The sequence below is a fragment of the Larimichthys crocea genome, chromosome VI (assembly GCF_000972845.2).
Source record: "Larimichthys crocea isolate SSNF chromosome VI, L_crocea_2.0, whole genome shotgun sequence".
Taxonomy (NCBI): Eukaryota; Metazoa; Chordata; class Actinopteri; family Sciaenidae; genus Larimichthys; species Larimichthys crocea.
The window spans coordinates 15,570,370-15,596,425 of record NC_040016.1 but is presented as its reverse complement, the minus strand read 5'-3'; the positions used below and the strand labels follow the sequence as shown (position 1 = coordinate 15,596,425).

Here is a 26,056-nt window from a genome sequence, read left to right as displayed (position 1 = left end):
AACCAGGCTGAGGAGCCAGGAGTCAAGCCTGACTGTAGTATTTTGGTTTCAAGGGGCAGTGACGATAATTAGGGTTAATGTGATTTAATGAGGGGCACGAGTCGGGCCAGGGCCTGGCTTCTCCGATTTGCAATCAACGTCAAAACTGGAATTACTCTGACATCTTGTGATGTGGCCGTGTTTCGCACTGCATTACAGTTTGCCACACGTGTCACCGAGCCTGAAAACCTGCTATCAGTCTTATTCTAAAACCAGTCTGGTGATTTCTTTTAATAAACAGACTTTCTGGTTGATAGATTGCAATGTGATGGCAGAATAGAAATGATTTGGATAGCGGTAGTATATCACAAAAGTATATTGGGAAGAGTTTTAAAAAATGCACTGTCATGACTGAATTCTTGGCAGTTAATACAATCAATCATCGACATAAATAGCCTGTTTCTATGGACCTAGGTGATTAAGTAGCTAACCAGGCAGGATAAACTATACTATCTATTTTCAGCCATACATGACTTATGACCCTCTTAACACCTCTAGTAGCTCTGAGTCATGTCTGGTCTAGATTATAAAGTACAGAGCAGAGCAATGGGAGTGCTGCAGAGTCTGGTTGAGGCTCTGTCACCTTCACTATCCTGTAGGTTAAAGTGAAACCAATGGTGGTACATCCCTCTTATGGACTATATTCTCTCGCTTTTTCCTACGTCATAACTATGGTGTTACGTAGGTGAACAAACATAAACAGATTACAAGAAAGGTGAAGTTCTGTGTGCAAATCCCGTACCCACATTTTATCCATCTAATTCCATTTAAAAAATCGTATATTTTCCTTCCTTGTGGTTTAAACAAGTGATCATAAGCCAAAGTCTTTATAAATGCAGTTCCCCTACTATAATGGTGTGCGCACAGAACACAAGCCAAGCCCCACTGCTTCAGAGAATAACACTGTAGCTACTTATCATTAACTCAAAGACACAATCAGCCCCAGGCGATCCGGCTTCCCTACGTAACCTTTTGACATTGCTGTTGGGAAGGTAAATGAGAGAAGAAGTTAGACGCAGAGAGGGGGGAGAGGTGGGGAGACAGAAAGACTTGATTATGAATACAGCCAGGAAGTGGTTGGACCAAAAAAATAACTTCACAAAGTACACTGTTTGAGGCTTCTTCTTTTTTTTATAAATCCAAAAAAATAATGTTCATTCCATGACTCCATTTTATGTTATCTACTATTTGCTCTGAGTTAACTGTCTGGAACAGCATTAGAACAATAAACTCGCCACTTTGAGTATTCCCAGTTCCACCAGCATTAGACTGCTTTCTTCCCTCTGGTGTGCATTAGAGCCATGCATGGGTTAACATTTCCCCAGTGAGAACGGTTGGGATATTGCAACTCGGACTGGCCAGTCAGCAGAATGTTATGAATGGGCACAATGAAAAACCCCAAGTCCACGCTGTCGACCCAAGAATGCTTGCCTCCATGTAATTAACTTTTCTCTGTGTACAGAATGAGGTACTGCTGGAATAACTCTTTCTTTTTTCTGTTTCTATTACGGTCATGTTTTGAAGAAGAAAAAAAAAACACACACACACACACACATTCTGAGAATTCAACATGGAAATATTTTCGCCTGTCGATACTTTGAAGTATCCCATGACTAATACAGTGATTTGGATAATGGTGGAAATGGAACAGGCCACTTGAAAAGGGGTGGTACGTGCTCTGCAGTAGCTGGCCTCATTGTTCTGAGTGGACAAATGTCAGCTGCTTGTTACTTGCACTCATATAAAGATGTACAACAAGGCATTACATAAGTATACCATGTGTGAAAACCTGAATCAATGTGTAAATGAGGTTTATCTTGTTAAACATCTTTCATACATCTTGCCTCGAGGTATATTAGCAATTAGGTATGCATTACACATGCACATACATGCATAAAGTCCTTTACCCAATTCTCACACACAGTAAAGCTTTTATTGAGGTATCTCTTCTGTGAGTACTCGCACTGCACAAACTGTGCATCAAAAACGCGTTTGCTCCGCACTGCGGTGAAAACGGGTTCAGCATATATAAATAACGTACAGTAACTTGGAACAGACTGCAACTATGTAAAGAATAACATCTGCAAACCATTGGATTATAAACCTACAGTATAACTACAGTATAATTACATGAGAGCCTCTCTCTTGGGCACCGTGCTGTTTGAGGGAAGAGGGATGAGGAGAAAGTGGAACAGCTACAGTAATCTATCCAACTTCATTTCACCGGAGTGATTTTGCCTGGGGGTATGCACAAGTCATAATGCATTTGACAAATAGTCTCCCGCTAAAACAGGCATTTGCGAAGAAGTGGCCTTCAGCGCTGGTATACACACAGCTGAGTGTACGCTGAACAAACAAGCCTCCCACTCAGTGAGGAAAGATACAGAGAGGCTTCAAAAAGATTAGGAGAAATCTTGGGCGAAAAGTAAAGATGACTCACTGTGATTGTGCAAGTGCAGGACAATGCAAGTTGGATGGAGTTGAGAAGAGCAACAGAGCCGTGGGGTTCATAGCAAAATACAAATCGATGCTTTTCTCATGTGTTGTTCTTTGCGTTGTTCTGAATTGTGGATGCACGGCGTTGTTTTATCAAGGAATTTACAATGAAATATAGAGAAGCACAATCACATTTTGTCTTACATAATCTCTTCATCCTTTTGTGTTTTAATTATGAATTTTGTTTTTGTGATTTGAAAAAGCCAATCAAAGCATAACGTACATTAGACTAAATCACCAATCAACATATATGAAAGTTACGCACTGTATTTTGTTGATGTTCAATGTCTAATTGCAGGAAAACCATGGCCTAAATCCAAAGGTCAAGTGCATTCATAGATTTGCAGTATTGACTTATTCTGTCAGTGTGATCCATATTCCTGGCATGCATCAATCAATCATCAGTCTGAATGTGGCCAATCAGCTCCAACCAGTTTCAGCTTACACATTCTTTACGTTACTCAATTATTAACCCTTTCAGGTAGAAAACAGAAGTATATGCACACACACACACAGTAATTTGTGTGTCAGTCAGTCTTAGAAATAGATTGATAGTGTTTGAGTTTACACCACAAGAACAGGAAGCGATGGGCTTTTAAATATACACTGTCCCACTTAGTAATATGCTCACTTCTTGGTTGGTGTCTTTAATACTGTACAGTACTAAACACATTAGTGAGTTTCACACAAGTTATATATATATCCTGCCTGTTCTAGGAGGCCTTGATTGGGAGGGTTTGAGACTTTCAAGCTTGTTTAAACCCTTTGTGTGCACAACTCTCCGAATAGAAATTATTTACGAGTGTAATTTGGGCTTGTGATTTAAAAAAAAATCCAAGCAATAGTCACTGGTACTTTATGCAAATATCAGTGACACATCTTTTCAATTTCCTGTGAAATATTCTAACAAAAAACATTCAATCCATGCATGCAATAGCTATAATTAACTACATAATGACTGTGAAATTAAAAAACACAGATTTTTTTTTATCATCTTTGCAAGCTTTCCAGTTAACACCTGCAGGTGATGCAGTGTTAGACCACTGTGGCACTGCTACCAACAGTGCTACTCCAGGAGGTCAACTCCATCCCGCTCCTGAAATGAAACTGCCATTAAGATGAACTACTGCCAAAACGTCATATAAAGCTCTTGTATCATTATTCAACAGTTATGTGTAGTAGCAGCGGCACAGCACAGATAATATGTCACTTTACATCTTAGTCACAGCTGTTACTTTAGTAATGACAATGTTATACGATTCTGTCCTTGAAACCCAAACCTGCTCCTTTGCCGGGCCAACAACCTCTACGCTCGCTGAATCATGACAACTAGTACAGTTCACTGTGTTAACACTACAAGACCTGACACATGGCCTCGGTCAGAAAGCCAGGTCTCATTGTGATCTTAAATATACATCTGCAGCTACTGTAGGTGTGTGCATGTGTGTGTGTGTGTGTGTGTGTGTGTGTGTGTGTGTGTGTGTGTGCCTATGAGCGTAAGCCAGCTAACACACACACACACACACACACACACACACACACACACACACACACACATAAGCGTAAATGATTTAACATTATCACAAGGACAGAAAGATTACAGAAAACCTTCTATGAGAATATTTTGCCCTCACTTTATAAAAGGGCTAATCTAAGGTCTGGTTTAGGGTTAATTTCAGACTTAGGATCAGTTCATGTTGGAGGTGAAAGGTTGAAATTGATGTTACAGTAGGTTTGTGGTTAAGAAATAACTGCAGTTGATGTAAAGCACTCATGTATTGTAATTCAAACCTCTCTGCAAGTGAGTGTGACAGTGTGTGACTGTGTGCAGCTGACCGTGTGTGTTTCTCATGTATACATACAGGTGACTGTGTGTATGAACAGGGGAGATTAACAATTCAAATATTGTACTGTGCTATAATGTTTCACTTTGTCACCAGCAAATGTTAACTGCCTGCTGGCGTCTCTCCAGGTGCTAAGGCAAGCAAACCTATTTGAATGGCTGCAGGTATAATGCCTTATTCTAGCTCTGCCAAATGTTTACACAGGTTTTACCCTGACCACATCAACAAAAATAGCCTTGTTGGTGGCGACTTGTAATCTTGTAAATGTGTCAGGTTTGTATATGAATGCAAGATTTTTATAGTTAAAGCAAAGATTTCGGTGTACACCACATGGAAAGAGTGGAACAGTGGAAAAGTAATCCATTTACAGTAGGCCCCATGATATTCAACAGAAATATAAATAACTGCATAATTCAGAAAACTTGATTATATTTATCAAAAAAAAAAAAAAAGGACGCTGATGCAAACTGATTGTGTGATGTTTTCCTTCAAAGACAGGCTTGTGAGTTATAATTCTTCTGTGGCACTTATCCTCATTTAATTTACCAATAAAAGTGTCTAAAAGAGATTCCAGTAATAATGGATACGATTTCGTGCGTAAAAACGCATGTGCAATTCGCAACTTCTGCCCCGGCTGATCAATAAAATACAATATTTCATTCTTGAGAGAATTTTAAACAACAACGCCAGGTTTACATATAGGTTGCGGATAAATAATTAATAACTAAAAACTTATTATGCGCGTACTGGTGAGATTGAATGTATGCGCAAAAAGGTGAGAATATGCATCTGTATATCCTTCATGGAAACACTTTTATCGAGCAGTGAGACAAAATAAGACAAACACATACGCAGATTGGTCTGTTACAAGTTGCATATACCTCAGAGCATCACAAGCAGCCCCGATACATAAGAGGCATCACATAAAAACGCAATCTTGATAGTTGTTTATTGGACTAATTGTGCATTGACCCATGTGGGAACCTGTGTGGAGCAGATAAGATAGTGCTTCCGCAGTTAGTTCGGCCAAGTTTAAATTATACAGGGAACAATTTGCTTGTTTACATGTGTTCAGTTTTAGGAGTGGGGGGAAAAAGGCACATATTCAATTTGTGCCTAGTTTGTTCAGTGCCAGTACTTCCAGTGCTCTGGAGAGAGCGGTGCGCTCTAACTCAGCTCAAAGGACAACTACAGCACATCGTACCCACAGTTTTTTTTTTTTTTATCCAAATGAACACATTGGCAAATTCTAATTAAAGTAAAAACCCGCGCGCACGAGCTCGGGACAGGTGTCATGCGTGGTTTTCTGCAGTTTAAAAGATTCTTACTTACTTACAGACTCAATGCAATCTATTCATCCCGAGGGAACTAAAAGTGCAGCACATGTCACTCCTAACACACCGCGCCTGATCACATACATAATGTAAGCCAAGCGTTTGTGCGTGCATCATCACATCGAAGCTTGCACATCTGACCGACTATAAGCTCGTAAAGTGGAGATAATTGTTACCTTGTTGGAGTGGTAATAGTCCAAACCGGAGTCAGTCGGTAACGTACATGAACCCACGCTTGAAGGGGGAGCTGGATAAAATCTGACGTCCATCTCAGAGTCCGCAAGACTGACGGCATGAAAGCGTAGCTCCAAAAAACCGGTGCGACTTCTCTCTCTCTCTCTCTCTCTCTCTCTCTCTCTCTCTTCCCCTCTCTCGCTCTCTCTCTCTCTCTCCTGCACACGCACACACAAACACACACACACTCTCTCTCCCTCTGTTTTTTCCCCCTCCTGTGTATTAAACCGAGCAAAAAAGTAGTAGTAGTAGAAGAAGAGGACCGAGTCTCTCCAGTCGTTTCACTCTTCACACTCGTCCTACACTTACTTCGGCACTATGCGGGCATTCAGCGCGGTGATGCTCAGATATAACATCCCTATAAAGTTCACTTGGAGAGAAGGAAAAAGAAAGAGGGCAGCTGCCCCTCTCAGCAGTTACAGAAAATAAAAAGTAAAACGGTCACTGAAGTTGTTTGTTAGCGAGCCGAGGCGGCAGGTAAAGATGCAGAAATTGTTCTTGTCGACGCTTTTTCCAAAACGCCCGTGTTCCGTTCCTGGTTTCCAGACGCGCTGTAGCTTTGTCATGTGGAAGCGCTCGGACATATCCATGCGTTCCCGTCCTCAGAGCGACTGCTAGGCTGCGACCTCTACCGGTCAGAGGAGGAACAGGCAGATCTCCAGAGGGGAGGTGTAGTGGAGAATGAGTCTTCCCTTCCCAAACTAAGGTCAAGTTCCCCCTCAGTTGGCGGGACACATACTTATTCTGAAGTTTGTTTTACTCTGTTTAGAGTGTAATCAGACTGATTTAAAGATCTGTAAACAAAAAGTTGGTGTCAAACTTTTCTGTAACCAAACTCCATCAAGATCACAACCTAACTCCTGACCTCCTGTCCTGTTGGCTCTGATCCTGCATTGACACTAAACTTGTATAAACACTGTAAATGAATAGATGTGTCTGCTCTCTGTATCTGAAAGAGTACACAACAGATGGTGGAGCAAGTATTCAAATTCTTTGCTGCAGTAAAAGTAGAAAGTTCCACAGCGTGAACAATAACAGTTCTTCATTTAACCATATGAAGTATTTGCAAAGTAAATAAGTAGATTTAAAGTATCTAAAGTAAAAGGACTTCCTGGACAAACATATATACATATATATATATATAGATTATAATATATATATATATATATATATATATAGTTGTTATACAATGTGGAAACTGCTTTGTAACTCTAAAGCTATTTACGGAAATGATCAATCAGTCTTCAAGCTGCTAACGGCCTAATTACTTTGTACTTCGTAACTTTGTATGATCTGTGTCTTCCAAAAGTGAATCCCAAATGCCAGTCAACCTCCCCGTCCTCATTGTCACATTTTCCTCATTTCTTCATAATGCCACTGACTGGACTGTCATAGAGAATGTCCATAAACACGGCTGCTTGCTAAATTTTACGAAGGACACTGCTGAGAGTCAGTGAAGAATAACAAAGTAGAATCCAGACAATTATTTATATATTCATTAAAGTATGAATTCTATTCTTATAAATGATTTATGTTTTTGCGCTTTTTAAGATGATACATTTCTTACGCGATTTACATCACTTTGATATCACTTGCTGTGACTTGTAATACTGGCATAACTCAGGCCATAAAGTTCACGCTAAGCTATCATATTTGGTAAACTCAGATTCACTAGCCACAACATCACAGCTATTTTGGAAATGCACTTTTTTCTCTTTATTTCCTCCTGATGCCTGTCTTCTTGCCAGTAGGCAGCAGAATACACACTGAGAATAGATAGACTTCTCATGGTAACTGAGATAATCTACATTGCTGCTGTGCTCCCGTTTTGACCCTTACACACACACACTCACACACACACACACAGACACACACACACCTGGGCAAATTCAAAACATACTCACACAGCGGTCGACACAACAGGATGTAAACACTGAACAATGTCCAAGCAGAGCTTCAAAACATCACTCACAGCCAAATGTTGTATCACACTGTTTTTAAGAAGAGGCGGGAGTGGTGTTACGTGCTCACTCATGCAGGAAAGTATCATTAATTTGTTTTTGCAGGGCAGATCAACATGTAAGTTATGTGTTATGGCCAACACGTCCTTTATTTCTGTGCTTTTGGTGCATGTGTGGGAGTTTTTGTACAAGTGTGTGTTTGTGTTAACCAAGCTGCTATTGTCATCCCAGTGGGTGACTTGTTGGCCCCCTCAGGACTGTGCCTATGTCTGTGTAGCTATTACACGGCATGGTGGCTCTGGCCCTGGGGTGTGAGCCTGGTTTAATACCAGGCACAGATGGGCCTCACCATGGGCTTGCTGTGGCAATCTGCCATCCACTGCTGTCCTGAGTCCGAGCTCATAAGGTTAACTGTCACAAAAATGCAGATTTCTCCTCATTTTGTACCTTTGAGTCACTGTCTGTCTGATTCTTCTCTGCTTGTCACTCTCACTTTTCATTCAGTGTGTCAGTCACTGCTATAGCAGAAGGTACAGTACAGCACACAGAGGTGTCTGGCACGAGTCATGGCTTCATGGGAAAGAAATGTTTTGCAGCATTGCGTAGCACCAAGTATTGGTCAGACAGTCAATGAATTATTGAGAAGGAAAGGTGGTTGATTAAAAAAAGGGGGACGGAAGAAATTTGGTTAATGGAAAAAAAAAAAGATACTAGTGGAAGCGTGAGAAGGATGTTAGAGGCGGTGGAATTAGTTGTTGGGTGAGCGGATGAGCAAAGTAGGTACTGGTAGACCAGTGAAAGATGTAAAGGAGGGAAAGATGACACAGTGAAAAGTCACACAAACTCTTAAGATATGTAACATTCAAGAACAATTTCTTTCCAATGTAGGAAGCAAATCACACCGTCTAGCATACCATCTTGAAATACATTCATCCATTCGGAGCAATTAGCAGAACAAACACTTTTTATTGCCTTGGTAAGAGCTCCTGCTAGCAGGAAATGAGAGGAAAATATAAAATAATATTTTCCATTAAGGGTTACGACGATGCCGGTACTTAGATGATGTCAGCAGTATTGGTTTTATAACATCTCCTGTTATTACGTGTCGATCGCTGATTTCCTTTTAGTAAAATGATAACTTCTCGATTTGAAGCTCTCTGAAATCTTTTCTCAAGCAAAGGGACGACAAAGAAAGGAACATTGTCTTTTCCTTCTGCTCTGCCCCTTAGTTTTCTCCTCTTGCATTTAAATGAGCTGTTAATTCTTCTTCCACACAGAAATGTGCACTAAATACCACGAATGAGTGAAAAACAACAACAAAGAAATAATTAAATTCAATACTTTTCCCTTTGTCTCTCTCTCTTTTTTCTTTCTTTTTTTTACAGTAAATTCAAACAGCATTAATTGTTGAAAATAGAAAATGTGGGCAAAGTATAAAAATAACCATAACATTCTATATGATATGTTTCACATACAGTTAACACCTTCCAATGGCAGTTTGCATGCTAATGTGACATGTGAATACAAATGTGTCACACGTTCACAGTGATTGATCGTCTCCAGAGGTTTTGAGATAGAGTTGAAATTCTCTGTGGTTGCTCAAAACAACAGGTGTTATGAAGTATAATATCAAAATCGTATCACATTTTCAAACCTGTGTTGTTAGAACGTGAGAAAGTGAGTTACGGATAGAACCATATGATAACAACTGACTACAGCCATGCTAGATGCTCTGTGGGGCTGTACTGAGGCACACTGGTGCCTAACAACATTATGTTAACATGGTTACAATGATGCTGTCAGCATGATGTATGCCATCTTAGTGTAGCATGTTAGCATGCTTACGTTTGCTAGGTAGCACAAAATACGCCAAGTACAGACAAATAGAAAAGTTGATGACGGTGCTAGATGAAAAGTAAGAGGGGGACTTGAATGTGCGTGCCGAATTTCATTGCAATCCATCCAACAGACATCGAGACTTTTAACTCAAAACTCAGATGCCAACCTCATGGTGGTGCTATAGGAAAAGTCAGGGTATTTCCCATGTGTTTTATCCTCCAGAGACGGTGAATGTCTTCACAAAATTGCATGGCAATCCATCCAATAGTTGTTGAGATTTAAGTTGAGATTTCAGTCAGAGTGAACTGACCAACCACGCAACCAACAGACAGACACATTGCCATCACTGGAGCCAATTCTAATAGCATGACAAAAAATAAGGATCTATTTGTTATTCTGTTTTAATTTAACACAAGTCAGTCACAGAACTGTGAGGCGATAGGTAGAAGAGGTAGAACGAGGTTGGTCCTTCTTTTTGGAACCCTGTAGGACTAAGTTTGAGATGGCTTTGACTTGAGAGATAAAATTATAGGGGCATTATTCCATAAAAAATTCAAGTGAATAACTTGTCAAAGAATAATGTAACGTCAATAACTAACTAACAAAAAAACAGAAAGAACCTAAGGTCACAAAAAATCGAAATTATTAAAAGCATAATTGGAAGAACATAGCTGTCCTTTCTACAAATAATGTCCACACACTGTATATTTCAGAGGTCATAGTGTGTACTAATTCTTAAGTGGCCTCCTCTTCCTCCACACAAGAGGATACACATTAGCCTACTCTCTCATCTGTAACAAATAAGCAGAGTTATGCAAGTGTTATTTAATGTCACTATAATACAACCCTCAGTTCCCCACTAGTTATGTGGAGGGAAGCTGTCAAGGTTCTGTTTCGTCAGACACCACAGAACTTTAATTGTTGGCCATTTTATGTAAAATATTAATGTGTTTCTTTAGTAAAGGAGGTCAAATTTTTCAGGTTTAGAAATTACTGCTAGAAGTCAAGTACTTGCTTTACTAACATCAGAGCTGCAACCGGTTATAGTTTGCATGGATAGTGCACAGAGTTCGTTTAATTTCAACCCAAATTTGCAGTCCTAAATGTTGCTACCTTTCTCTCAGATTTGATTTAGCACTTTGCTTTGGTCCACTGGTAGAAATGCCATATAAGGTTGTCCTGAGGAAAGCAAACAGCAAAGTAATGGTAAACAGGAAATAGTTCAATAGGTCCATTAAGCAGAGAGATGACTCATTAATGACCTTAATTTACACAGAAAAACACAGTTTTTGCTGTATTACAAAAAAGAAGCACATTTGTGTGTGTGTGGGGGGGGGGGGGTACTGTTCCATTTTGCACATGGAAACTGATTATGCTGAAAAGACTCACCTTTGCTTTGATTTGTGTTCTGTGAATCACTTTGAGATAGAGCAGCATGTAAAAATGCTTTGTAAATGCTTTTATAAATGACTTTGCCTGTGCCTTTGGTTCTCATACAATGGATTTCACTTTGTGTCAATTTAAGCTCACTCAGACTGGTACTCAGGTGTTTAATTTTTCACTTTCACATTTCAATTTGTCTCCAGCTGCCTAAATATGGTGAATGAAAAAGCATTCAGCTCAGTATGTTTGGCTGCTCCTCCTCAACCATGCACATCAAATGATTTCTCTTATTTTGTTCAAACTGCCATGATCATAAACAGAAGTCAAGCAAATGAATTTAAATAGGGCTTTGGGAAAGTATAGTGAAGACAAACAGTGGGAAAGATGACATGACAGGGTTGGTGGAATACAGTTCTGGGTTAACAAAGCATATAATGGCTCCAGAAGCAACTTCTAGACTTTCTAGACTACTTTCAGCAAGTAGTTTCTTGCCTTAAACTGAGACACTTACCAAAGTCTTACAAAAGACCTCATAGGGATATTTTAATGTGAGTGTTACTGACCCCCTGTAAATTTGTTTTGCTCCCTTATGAGATCATATTTTTGCATGTTCTTTCAGAGAACTGCATGTACTATATATAAAGATGTACTGTACATCTGTAACAAGCTTAAGGAAACTGTAGACAATGCATGACAAAGCGCAAGACTCATAAACATTTCCTGGCATAAGACCAACTAAATTAAAATGTGCAAATAAACTAAAAATGACACTTCTAGAATAACAACAATTACATGCCAAAGAATGCTTTGCAGAATTTGCACTTCTCTTTACCAAAGCACAGTTTTGTATCAAAGCTTGTGTGAATAAATTGTGTGAGGCCGTGACAGGCGCACCACAAAGGGCTGTTCAATGGTGAACCTTTGCTAACCTTTTCTAGCCACTGACCTTCAATAATGAGACTATGTTGTCTCTTGTTCCTTTGGACAATCAGCCATTGAAACAACTGCCATTCATGGAGTCCGCTCCACCCTCTGCATGACCCTTTTCCACATTAGTAATTAGCTGCTGTTGCATTTCCACCAGATGCAAACCAACTGCATACAATATTTACCATTCATATACAGATGCATGACATTTTATTAAATTATATATTATTTGTTACACCATTTCCATGTCAAGTATATGGACGACTGGTGGGGTCTGAATTGTCTGTGCAACAGAAACACAAATAGCTCTATTGTTTTTACAATTTTGACTTTTACATGCAGACATGTAAAAATAGAGATCCCCTTTCTGTTTGATTCAAAACAGTTATAAAATTTGTATTTAAAGCCTTGAGATTTGTTCCTTATTTTAACTCATGTTTTCACATCCCCATCATCCCCTCATCCTCCCATTCCACTCCTGAATAAACCCTCCTCTTCATCATCCTCTCATTCCCCCGACCTTCTACTTATGTTGCACATGAGAAATGAGGGGGGGGATGGGAGGGAAGATGAATGAAACAGGGAGTGGGGGAATAAAAGGGAGGGGGAAAAAAGAAGAGAGCAAGATTGGGAAAAATGCCCTTTGACTGGATTTAAAAGTCTGTGGCATTTCATTTTCAGAGAGAGGGGAGCTTCATCTCCTTCAGATCCTTTAAGGGCCAACCTAATTGATTAATGTTTCCATCTCATTGGGAAGAGGAGGGGGACCATTTGAAGCTTAACTGGAGCCTTTCACATTCCCAAGTCTTAAAACAGAACCACCACAGAGAGAGATGATGACAGAATGAAAGACATAGTGATGAAACAAAAGTCTAAAATTCCAGTAGATGAGTGAAATATGTTGAAGGTCGAAATCGTTTCAACAATATACTGAACATAGAGGAACGTGTCTTGTCCACTATTATAAGATTTCCCTGTAATGAAATAATGCACATGGTTTTAGCAATGAGGTATTCAGTTTTCAAAGAGGCTGTTTAGGTTTCTGCACCTGTCACGGACGCCGGCAGCAGGCACTTTATGTGATTGGGAAATCTAATGTAAGAAAATCCATTGCCTTTCCACTGAAAGTGAAGTCTGAGAGGAAAAAAAAACATGCTAGGGATATCAAATCTGTGGTCGAAAGGGAAAATATATATTTATATCTTGATAATTTAGTGCTTTGAACAGGTGATGTGATCCCTTGATAACATTTTATTTTTCAATTCGTGACACATGATACATAAGGTCTTACACTGATTTCAAGCTTTGCATGCCGTAGACTTTAGGTCTCAAGAACGACAAAGCTGATCATGGCTGAATAGGAGTGAAGGAAATTAATGAGAGAAAAACTCATTATAACTAACATTATAGCTGTGCATGCTCACATGTAAGCTAATCAACCTGGCACGATTCTAAATCTAAAAAGAAAAATCAATCACTGAAAATGTCCTTCCCCTTTACATGCTTTTGACAGCAACATGAAAATATTTATGTATGGAAGACTTTGTGGGGATTTCATATAATTCAACAAAACCAGTGGAGAGAAGCCAAAATAGTGGTGACCTTTACCCAACATGGTATACCAAATAGGAAAGGTCAGCTTGTGTGGTGGGGGAGGATGGCACTGATATCTAGCACATAGTAGACACAGACAAAATACTGAAATATCTGTCAGGTAGATCCCCATGCTGCCTTCAGAGGTCATTTGAATGTGTAGGCAAGAGGGATGAAAAGATACATGGTTCAGTCTCTCATTGGTATTGTTGCTGCTGATGAATTTGAGATGCACTACTCTGCAGTATTTTGGACATGTTTTATACTTGTGACATGCACCTGTTAGGGTGTCAATCCTTCAGCTACCTTATAGTATAAAGTATATTATGAGTATAACGGTAGCCTTCGGCCAAGAGCAGATATCGTCAGGTGGTGCGCAACCTTTACTGAGTGTTTCGGCCCTCAACCACAACACTCTCCAGTTGGTGGGCCAGCAGTGGTGGCCAGGTCACTGGCCATCTGCTCCTGGCTTCCAGCTTTCCTCCTCCCGCCTACTCCATAACCAGCAAGAGGCATGTTCTGCCTCCTCCCCCATCCGTTGAGCAATGTGTTTTTTGCCGTCATCCAGGCCCTGATAGTAGCCGCCAGAAGGATTTGGCGGGGAAACCTCTGCAGCCAACCTCTACTATGTACAATCATGTCTGCCACCACTTGTCCTTGCACTCCTGAAGGAGGGACTGGTACTTCAGCGCCTTCCTCTCATGGGCTACGTCACAACCCTCCTCCCGAAACACTGTCAGTTCGATCAGTATTATTTTCTTCATCCTCATTTGACCACAGAACAATTTCTGGGCGGAGGGTTGTGTGTACAACCTCTGGGAACTGCGGCCTTCTGCCCACATTCACTATCATCTTCCAGGACCTGGTGTTTTGCAGAAGGCTGGGCTTTTGTTTTGGTTGAAAGTGGCCTGGCAAATAGGGGCTTTGACAAAGGTGATCGCTCTCTTTGAGTCCGTCCTGGCAGGCCTTTTCTTGCATCTCTTGCGCTCTAGTGTGTCAGCTATGGACAAAAGCGCCTTGTCATGGTGCCACCTGTACCGACCTTGGGTGAGAGCTCTTTTACACCCTGACAGTATATCTGCCAATGTTCCCTTTTGACCACAGAGCTTGCAGTTTGGGTCTTTTCTCAGTCCCCACGTATGCAAGTGTGCATGCAAGTGTGAGGGGAGGGTGTTATACACAGATTGCAGAAGGAAGGAAAATCAGAAGCGCTCCTGTCACCACAGATCTTGCCACGAGATCTTGCGCTTTGGCAGACCCCATTTCGTCCATGCACCCTGGGACCCTTGTTCCACTGCCCTTGCCATCCGCCTTTCCTCCTCATGGGCCCACACCTCAGCCTGGACCATCTCTCGCCTGCTGTTCATGTCTGTGCTTCCCCACTGCTGGAAGTGTGTCGAGCCAAGTCCTCTCTGTCCGATGCAAGGGCTACCAGGGATGTCTTGTAGCTTCAGAGCGCTCACTGCCTGTTCTACAGCTGTACTTGCTGCCCAGACCTTGTTGCGACACCTCCTTGCTTCACCAGGTCGTCTTTGGAGTCAGGCTTAGGAGGACTCTACACTTTGCAACTTTAGTTGCAGTTACAGTTGCCCTGACCGGATGCAGAGATTCACAGAAGAAAAGCTTGGGGGAATCCCCAACCCCCTTTGTAGGTGCTTGTTGATCTTCCTCTCAAAGCCCTCCACAGTCATAGGGAACTCGTAGACTGTGAAGAGCCAAAGGACCCTGGGCAGGAGGCCGTGCTGGTACAGCCAGGTCTTTGCCAGGGAGACCAGATTTGTTGATCTGCATAACAGCATTGTTGACGTTGGCCATTCTGTCAGTGATGCATCAATCCACTTTCCCAAACACTTTACTGGGTTGTTTTCAGTGGGTGGAATAACGTCACCCTGGACTTGGAGACTGAAACTGCCTGTGACTTTGCCCCTCCTGATCACAAGACTCCTAGACTTTTTGACCTTGAAAGTGATCCTTGACCACATCGCTGCAGTGCCCAGGGTTTACAAAACCCGTCTTGCTTGGACATGGGAGGCGGTTGTTACTGTGATGTCATCCATGAACCCTCGGATCACTGGCTGGCAGATGCCCGATTCCAGTGTGGAGCCATAGTTTACGCCTTCCGCCGCCATGATTAGGAGGTTCATGCCATAAACAGGATGGGGGAGATGGTACACCCTGTGGGAATCCCCTTTTGGAGGTCTTGGCAGTTGGTTGTGAATTGGCCTGATGTAAATCTGAGCTTGAACCTTCCCAGATAGCTGGAAATCATGCTTTGGATAGCTGCCAGGCTGTAATAGTGGTCCAGTCCTTCATGGATGAGGGTGTGTGGGATTGACCGGTAGGTGTTTGCGAGTTCTAGCCAGACAACTGTTAGGTCCCCTTTCTTCTGCTTTGCCTCTCGGATCAATTGGCTGATCATTGAGGTGTGTTCCAGGTATCCTGAAAAGCCTGGGATGCCTCCTTTCTGTATGGACGTGTCGATGTATCGGTTCTGCATCATGTAGGAGGTAGGCTTTTTGCCAGCACAGAGAAGAATATCTTGCATTTCAAACTTAGCAGGAAATTGTTCTGAATAAGGTGATTGTGGAGGAGCCCTCTTCCTTCAGAACAAAACAACCCTCTGCCAGCTTCCAGCTTGGTGGAACTGTGCCTTTGCCCCAGATCTTTCTCAGCATCTTCCACAGCCTTCTAAGAAGTTTTGGGCAACATTTTTTTATAAACCTTGCAGCTCTTAAAGCTGTTGTTAACATCTGTTCCACATCTTGGGTTAAAAATACTGTAATTTAATATAATTTCTGGTTATTTGTTAACTAAAAAATAGGAAACTCCTAAATAAGAGCTATTCAAATCATTTCTATTCACTATAATTAAGGCTCTGTTTTATGATTCAAATGTCTTCGGAAAATGGAGACAACTATTCAGCTGCCAATCACTCTTCCAATTGCTGAAAGCATTCACTAACAAAACAAAAATAATACCTCCTATGTATTTAGCTGTTGTTCTCTCAGAATGAATTATTCTACAGTAAGTTTGACAAGTAATTAGCAACTCATTGCTGAGTTTATTGTTAATACTTCTATCTTTAGGTGAAAATCATCCACTTTTTCTCAGTTTCTTGTCTCATTATACGCATTTTCTAATATAACACACAGAGGGGAGATTTATATTTCTGTAAAAAAAAAAGAAGAAGAAAAACATTGCCTACCAGCTTGGATTGAATGAAGCGTTCATATTTGTGATTAGATTGTTTTTAAATTAAGTTTGATCTTAAATTAAAATGAAACTTGGTTTGGTATTATCTATAAAAACGTTTTTTTCAGTCTCATATCCCATAACATGAATCTGATCCTAATTCATCCAAGTTAATTAAAACCTTTACATGTTTGAAATAAGAGAAAGTGTTGCGAGAAATGGCAAGTTTATACAGATACTGACACATTGTGTTAAATTACACATTACAATATAATTGGTAATCGTCTACAAATTAGTCATCTGATACCAATATACTATTGACAAACACATAAATGATGATACAATACTGACAATCATTTTAATTTAATAATGGTAATAACACTGTGAATAAACATGAATACTGTGACCTACATGCAGTTTCCTCTCTGTGGTTATGCAGTTATTGTGAGTGTTTTGATTTGAGTTATACAGGCACAAGGAAGCCTAACCATGGGCACTGATCACAACTACCACCACGCGGCACTAAACACCTACAGCAAATGCTCGAGCACCAAAAAGGAGTCCAGTCCACCACCCCTATCATCAGTTGTTCTGAAACCACCTTTTAGAAGACGTGAAGGTCAGGTTAAACCTATCTAATCTAATCTAATCATACATTCAGGTGTCACATGGATTTATTCATGTCAAAGTCTAATATTTCCAAGTTTATCACTAGGATACTGATTTAGAATATTGACATGGTGTAAATAGCAGAGGTCAACTGGGGTAGGTTTCATCATCGAAGTTGTGATGTTTCACAATCACAGTGTAGACAACTCGTATATAACTTCAGTGTAATATATACAGTATATACTGTATACAATATAAGATCTGTGATGAACATCATGTCCAGGCTGCTTTGTTTATGCCTGGTTTCTATTATTTACATCATACTGGGCTGTTTTCATTGGTCCATTTCAAGTGTGTGATAACTATCTGAACCAAATTCCTTGTAAATACATCATAGTCATATGACAAGAGTCATCTGAACAAGCTATTAAACAACTGACTCATCCACAAAAGATTGTGGGGACAGTGAGGGCTGCAAGGGATATACTAGTTATGTCTTCCAAACTTAAACAAAAGAACAATATAACAGTTTAAGCCTTGTTGCCCATTATATCATCTTTGGAGTAGAAATGCAGAGGATACAGCTCCTGAATTTGTACATAGCTTTGGTGATTGTTTCATAGTTTCCACCATAATAAATGGCAGCCTACAGGAAGCAGAGAACTCAGTAACTTCCTGCCTTACAGTATCTCTTGCCCACACTTACGACTTTGTTGAATAGGGGATTCTACAGTGATTATGATTAGTGCTGATACACAGTTGTGAGAGGAAGTGCAGTCAGGACTGTAGATGGGCTGACTGATGGGTTTATTCTAATGGTCAACTAATCCAACATTACGCACATCAGTACTCCATCATTACTGAAAACCTTCACTACCACTCACTGCACTGTATACAACACAGATTTGATTTGCCAGTGTTACTGAATATTAAAGCACTGAAATATCATTTGAAATGTAGTATGCATTGATGTTCAAAAGGGCTTGGTAACTTGCTTTCATAAGTGGACCAGCCATCTGGAGTGCCTGGAGTTTTCCTGGTGGCTAGTCGACCTGTGGGGCAGGCAGTGAGCCAAACAAGGCTGATACAAAAAGATTTTAAAATGTTCCCGACTGGTCTGACAGCCAGAGGGGCTGGGGCGTTATTCTGAAATATGAGGAGAGAAAAAAAAATGAGTGTAAAGAACGATCCAATTAAATGCTCTGAAATGATTTATTTATATAGTGGCCTAGCACAAGAACTACCATTAGTGCAACAAGTGTTAGTTCTGTTAACATCAACTTCCTGTATGGCACATTAATGTTCACACTTAATGCAGCAATATTGCGAGTTCATCACACACACACCACCCTCCCAAAAACAATACATATTCTAAAATATTAATCTAAAATAAAGTAATAATTACAAAAAGACAATTGCCATATTAGTACTAAATGTTTGTTCAATAGTTTGTGAGCATCAAATTATAATCTATTATCATCACAGTATGAGGTTATTTATTTTTATATTGCAATAATGTATTTGATTACATTTTTGAGTTTGAGTTTTTAAAGTCTGTTAAAATGTGTTAGCATGCAGTTGGCTGAATTAATTTTAAGTAATGTGACTGACAGTTTTGCTCCTTGATACTAACATTTGCTATTTTACCAGAGATCTGACAAAATGTTGACCTTCCATGTAATGTTGTCAGTGTCAGAAAAACAGGAAAACCTCCTTCCTTTTATTCCGACTTGGGAGTGGTCACACATTAACCCACAATGCTTACAATACTGCTATCATTTAATTAACATAGATCAGCCTAGATAATTTAGTTACAGGAAAAAAACACATACAAATAAGCAGTGTATTGCTTTCTTTTGATATTTGAGATATTAGATTTTAAATGCCACTAGTGGCTTAGCAGGTTTGTTGACACTTCTGTAGCTCTCTTCACCAAGCGGGAGATATCTGGGACAACTGATAGCAAAGATAACTCCAATTCGGAGACTGATGTTGTGTTGTGGTTGTTCATTGTGGTTGAACAATGTGACATGACCATGACATTACTCCCTCCTACTTCTTACCCATTCATATCTTTATCACAGTATCATCTAGGGATCTAAGTTATTCCCGGTTTACTTCATCAAAGTATCTGTCAAGGCTCAGCCTACCATTTCTACAGCTTACCATCATTGGAAGCAATGTAGGAACCAACCAACCTCTTTAAAAATCAGTCAGTGTTGCTGACTGATGATGTCAACAGTCAGGCTCTGATCCCAGATAGGGTAATGACAAAAATAAGTTATGTAAACTAGTTCCGCTTTAAGAAATTAATTCTACTTTAAAAATCACATTGAAGAGAGGTAAACAGTCCATTCCACCACACTCAGAGATCCACAAATCTGTGTGACTGTCTTTGGGTTATGTAATGCTGGGGAAACATTCCAACCACTCATCCAAAAAGCATTGACTCTGACAGGTTTATCTTGACTATTTACTCCGAGGGAAGGTGGTGCTTTTTGTACTTTTTGTAAAGGAAATTATTAAAGACCCCTACACAAAATTCTACAGACATCTCTCATTTTCTTAATCTAAATTGAACAAGCAGCCATCAAGCTCTGCTCTCTTCAAAGGACTGTTTTTTTTCATGCGTGGTGACTTGGAAAACATTAATTATGAATATCTGAAATAAAGAATATCATCATTTCTTTTCTCCCTGCATCTCACTTTTGGCATGAAACATTTGCAACTAGTTCTGCACTGCATCACATTAATTGTGGTTAAAAAAAAAAAGAAGGAAGGATTTGTGGAGACACCATGCACTTTAAAGAAACTAATCTCATGCATGATAATCAAGAATACTTTCTCACGGACTCTCTGCAAGCAATTTCCATCAGCACAAAAGATGTATATTGGATTTTAGATAAGTGAAAAGAGGAGAACATCTACAGATTTATACCATCTTGTAAAGTTACATAAGCCACTCTAGGCTCATGACATACTTAAATAAGCAAAGGTTATATAACAGCTCTGTAACTGCACTTTACCATTGAGTAGCAAAGCAAATTAAGTAGGTGCACAGGAATTTACAAGTGAAGCAAAACACTGTACCAGATTCCTGCTTTTGTTCTCTGTATGCATTAAGCCGTGTTTTCACATAAAAATAAAGGTACAGCTGTAAAGCATTTCCTCCACTGCTGGTGACTCACAGGATGTTAAAGGGAAAAGTGAAAAATAAGTCAGAGCTGCACAAATGCTAAGCACGCACATGATCACGCACACTTTCTGCTCCTGAGCAGAAACACTGTGTGTGAGAAAGAGAGAAAGAAAGACAGACAGATAGATAGACAGACAGCCTATGTTGTGTACCCAGAGAAAGAGAAAGGGATGTGGTTGTGAGAGCTGGGAGAAGTTATTTATCACATTTCTGTGGAACTGTGCCCCCTTATAAATTCAGAATAGCTGCTGTTATGAGTAAAGCCTTTCATGGAGTCATTAATATTTGACAGAAAACATGGCTTTTTTTATCAGACGAACATTTTTACTATTTCTTTTCTCTGCTCTTGATGTGAGCCCTGTGTCACAGGCATTACAGGGTTTTGCTTTTATCTCGCTTGCTTCTATTAGTGAATCAGCCGCACACCTCCATGTATCCCATTCTCCTCCTCTGAGATCATGAATTAAAATTTGTACTTGTGTTAAAAGACAAAACATTTACTGCTCCTCTTTGATCTTAAATTCCATCTACCTCAGTCACCCTCCTTAATCATAAATGTTTCCTTTACCCCTATTATCACAACATTTACCAGCACACTTCAAACATCTGCAGCATTATCATTGATTTATTATTGTATGCCATACTCCTACTCATTCTCTATGGAGGTGATATTGAAAACAGATGCAATCAAGTGAATAACAGGTTTACAGGACAGTGTTTCCTCATGTTGTTGAAAAATGTGAACAACCTGCTCTGTTTACTGTGTGTTCACACGGTTCCTATAAAAAGTACTGGAATCATCACAGACAAATACAGGGCCTCTCTCAGGGGATGGAGCACCACTGTTACACACATTAGACACTTTTATACAGGTAATATACACGGTATTAGAGCTGAAGTGTTTTTGTTTTGAATTTCTAAGTAAAAGTTTTCTGGTGTCAGCTTCTCAAAAGCGATGATTTACAGCTTTTTCTGTCATACTCAATATGTTAAAGTCTGGATTGGTAGAATAAAACAAGGAATTTGAAGATGCTGCCTCTGGCTCTGAGATGTGATACTATAATATGCATTTTTTTTTCTCACATTTTATAGACAAATGGATTAACAGATTAATCGATGAAAATCTTCAGTTGCATTTAAACTGTATATAAAGGTCTAGATTGTATAAAAAAGTCCAAAAACACCCATATGCTCCATTCTACTGCTTCTTTCCACTTAACCAGCAACAGTCACAACATAGAAAACATTAAAAACAGGTTCACTGTAACATTTTGGACATAGTCTGCTTAAGTTTCCCTCTAAATTATATTAATATGTCTTTATAATTGCTACCATGCAGCCTGTATCATAATCTATATATGAGTCTTTATAATAGCTGTTTGTTAATCACCAGTTTAATTCTAACAGGCTGAATATCTACTAGTGCAGTATGTGCAATGGTGTTATCATTTAGTCCACAAAGGCACATTTCCAGTAAAGTACTTTGCTTTTATGTTTTTATGCTTTTGTATAAATCAAATAATACTGTTGCATGTAATTATAAAGCATGCACATGGCACTGGTTGGGAATGGACATTCAGTAAGAGTAAGAGCATGTAGATATGTATGTATACAGTATAAAGCATTTGTGCAGTATTTGTTTATGTAATTCTTGAACTTAGAGTGCTAGAGATCTCTGACACCTTCATCTGTACAGGAAATATATTTGCAATGATTAACGAATCCATAAAGCTGTCATGTGTTAATTGTAGATAGTTATCGTAGTTTTTTCCTGATGACTGGTGTTACAAAAAAAAATGCTATGTTGTAAAGAAAAACACTGCTGTGCTGTGCAACCTTAAATCAATGGCAACATTTAAAAAGCCCACCTTTAGTGTTACATTTCTTATTTTTTGGTGTGAATATATTCATGAGTCAATTCTATTCTGCCACAAGGAGCAGCTGGTTTCAGTTCAAAGTTCTGTTTCTAGTAGAAACCACCACTGGCAGAGATCCACAGCAGATTAAAGACAGCTTTGCCACTGTTTTCCTATTGGGAGAGCTGCGACGCCCAAGTAGGTGAAGCGCTATGTTTAATGTTGTACAAATTTTGAAAGTGCCACTGCACTGGAAGCTCAAATTCAAATTCAGCTTTGACCTCAGGTGCTGTTTACCTTTCAGACTGCAACCAATAAGATAACAGCTGTGTGTGACGTAGTATAACAACAACACATACAAGCGGAGAGTAAAGGAAATTTAACTCTTTCCTAAATTTAACAATAACATTAAAAACATACCATGATCTCACTTAAAAGTAATCAATGGTGAAATGCCAAATGTCAATTTTGTTCTTTTTTTTTATATACTTTTCAGGAGAATTGCTGATATTTTATTTAATGCTGGCATGGGGGACAATGTAACTAAATTGACAAGTTGCCTATTTTGTTTTGGGTCTTTTTTTCTGTACTAGTACATTTGTGTGCTCCCTTTCAGCAAAATTCCAAATGCTTTTGTTACTAGTCTAACACCTTCTGACACTACTTTTACCAAATGTCAAATAAAACTTGAACTGTTTTTTTTTCTGCTTTTATTCTTCAACTGACAGTTCAACTCTAGTAACCCTACAACTGACATTGCAGTGCAGAACCACTAGCCACTACTTTTTACACCTCATTTGACATTTCAGCTGCTTTCATCTTCAACTGATGTTTCAACTTTTTTAACATCTCACATGTCAAATGACATTTCGAATACTTACTATTTACCACGTAACTTTAAATAATGCTTACACTTGTGATTTCACATTAAACCCTTTGAGGTCTTTGCAAATGAGCTACAACAAAAAAACTTCTGTAACATCTGTAGCTCACACAACTTTAAAACAAAACAAAATGTATGCCATTGAGTATTGTTTAGGACTCAAATTTAATTTTATCGACTAAAAACTGATATTTCAACTTCACTCAGACATTTACAACAAGAATGACACTTCATTCAGTGACTACACATAACTGAAACTTCAGCTCCGCTAAGCATTTGCATTATAGCTACTAATTCAACTTATTTGTAATGCAACTGTCACGTCAACTACAACTTCAGCTGCTTAGGTACATTTCCTCAGATAATGTCATTGCTTTCATTAAATTCAGCATGCAACACTGTTTTCACAGTTTCACAACTGCTTCCTGTGCCATCAAACACCAACCGCTGTCTTCAAACTATATAAGTTGGTGTTTAGGCGTAGCTGTGCACATACACGCATGCCTCGTAAGGGCCGAAGAATTCAGATGAAGACATGGAGGCTTTCAGTCATAAAAAATCCACGCCAACACTCCCAGGTGTTGACCATCATGACTCATTACAGGACACTACGATTACTGTATACCTACTCTATCATACTGACAACAGATGATGCATGATCCACCAAAAAATAAAAAATAAATAAAATAAGTGCCTAAAACTGGAAAAGACATAATGGTCAGTCACTTGTTGTTTGCTAACTGAATAATTTTAATAGATAAAAGTTCTCTATTTTAAATCACACTGGATGAATGAATCTCTCAAACACCCCTAGAACCTTTAGTCTATATCACCAGCTTGGTGAATAAAGTAACATAACATTTTTATTACAAATAGCTGTATCAATCATAAATATTCATTGGCACAGGACTGTTATCCTCTGAGAAAATGTATTGACAGGGCTGGCATAACATTCTCCAATTACTCCACAGAGCAGCCAGTGTACGAGCAAGAAGCCTGACCACATCGTATTCATCTTATACATCTTAAATGTGGTTTTGATCTAATATTCTCTGTATGCATCTCAGCTCAGGTGCCCTTTCCACTAATCCGATGTTTAGTTTATATCCCAGTGGTAAACAAAACAGCAAAGAGTTCACATAGTAGCTGTTTATTTGAATGTCATGTTTTTCCATTTGTGCTATTGCAGATTCTCATTCAGGTTTAAGAATGTATTTCTTTGGTTTTGTTCGCTGTATCTGAACAATAAAGTAATTCCAAACATGAGAAATAGATTGTACGAGATAATTAGTTTATGATGCAGGGTTTGATGTAAAAACATGGTAAAAACAAGATCTATTAGTCATTTCTTTCTAACAGCATACTATAAACTGATACTTGAGGAATGAAACATTCGTTATCTAGCCATCACATTATATATATCAGCTAATTAATCTTTTTTCATTTCTGTCAAGCGTGAGGAAAAAAAAAAAGTGCTCGCAATGCTCTGCAAAACAAAATCAGCCTCATGCTCACAACAGGCTCAGTGTAACAGTTGCTTTCAGTCTATTATTTCCATCCATAATGTGCACAGGTGCAGCTTAATTCAATTGGAAAACATTGCTGTGGCTATACACAAATACATCTCTGTGTTACCAGTAAAGCCGTTGTCATGGAGATGATGAGGCTTATATAAGCTCGAATGTATTTTTGTTCAAAACGAGTGCATTGTCTTCTCTCTGTGCTCATTTCATTATGATTTGTTTATACGCACACACATAACCACAATTGATTCAACTGTCTTAGTCATTTTTCACACAGACAGAGTATAAAGCAATGCACTTTAGCATGCTTTTTCTTTTCTTTTCTTTTCTTTTTTTTTTTTGGATGGCTAGTAAGGCTTGAAGGATCTGCTCTCAGGCGGAGACGTTTTATGCCATCTGCAAAAGTTGATAACAGGCATTTTGCATTTCCCCTCAGTATCACTTTCATCAGTATCACTGTCACAAGCAAAGCTACAGCCCTGATATTAAAACCTCAGATGTCTGGTTTCACAAAAAACAATGAGATTCTTACCTCTCAGCCAACTATGCCTCTACGATGGCAAATGCTCTTGCAGTCGGAGGGTGGGATTGTCATTCACCTCACCTTTAACCTCCTGTCTGCCTCAAGATCCAGCACCTACCAGCTTTCAGCAGAGGATTAAACAGCTATTGACAGAGGAGTGACGTGATTGACAAGTTAAGGTTTCCTTCCTTGTCAGTGGGGCCTCTGTGTCTGTCTGGCCCATGTCTTCCCAGAACTCACATTTCACATTCCAGCGTGAGCTGAACAACTTCTGAATTTCTCTGCTGTGCAATACGAGGGAAATTTCTGCAGCCCCACTTTTCACACTGTTTGTCTAAAGTGACTCCTGTACATTGACATACGGGTGGGGGAATAAAATTCTTGAATAAACTAGCATTTGAGTGTTATGTAAAGTTCTTACTTTTGCCGTTGCTGTGTGCCTTAAACAAAATTTCTCTCACGGTGTCTATGTCCAGTGTTCATCAGCGCAGCAACACCTACAGTCTGCAGCAAGCACTCGTCTCAGATGAGGGAATTTTCAGCCTCAGTGGAACATGTGGGAGTAAGTAGTTACTGTATATTCATTTTAAGCCTTTGACTGTGTCTCAACTGAAGAAGGGCAGT

The 26,056-nt window shown here is 39.4% G+C and overlaps 1 protein-coding gene across 6 annotated transcripts in view; it reads right to left on the bottom strand.

Annotated features, from left to right (window-relative positions):
• tox2 (TOX high mobility group box family member 2) overlaps window positions 1–25,666 on the bottom strand; it is a 108,202-nt gene extending 82,536 nt beyond the window's left edge. For 3 of the 6 annotated variants that reach the window (XM_027279402.1, XM_027279405.1, XM_019272273.2), the window contains exon 1: window positions 5,890–6,535. In XM_027279402.1, the coding sequence (XP_027135203.1) occupies window positions 5,890–5,982 (93 nt within the window). In that variant the 5' untranslated portion in view covers window positions 5,983–6,535. Of the gene's footprint in view, window positions 1–5,889; window positions 6,537–25,441 lie in introns of those variants that run through there. The other 3 variants (XM_027279404.1, XM_027279403.1, XM_019272272.2) reach the window with 3 other exon arrangements.
• Window positions 25,667–26,056: the final 390 nt, after the last annotated feature.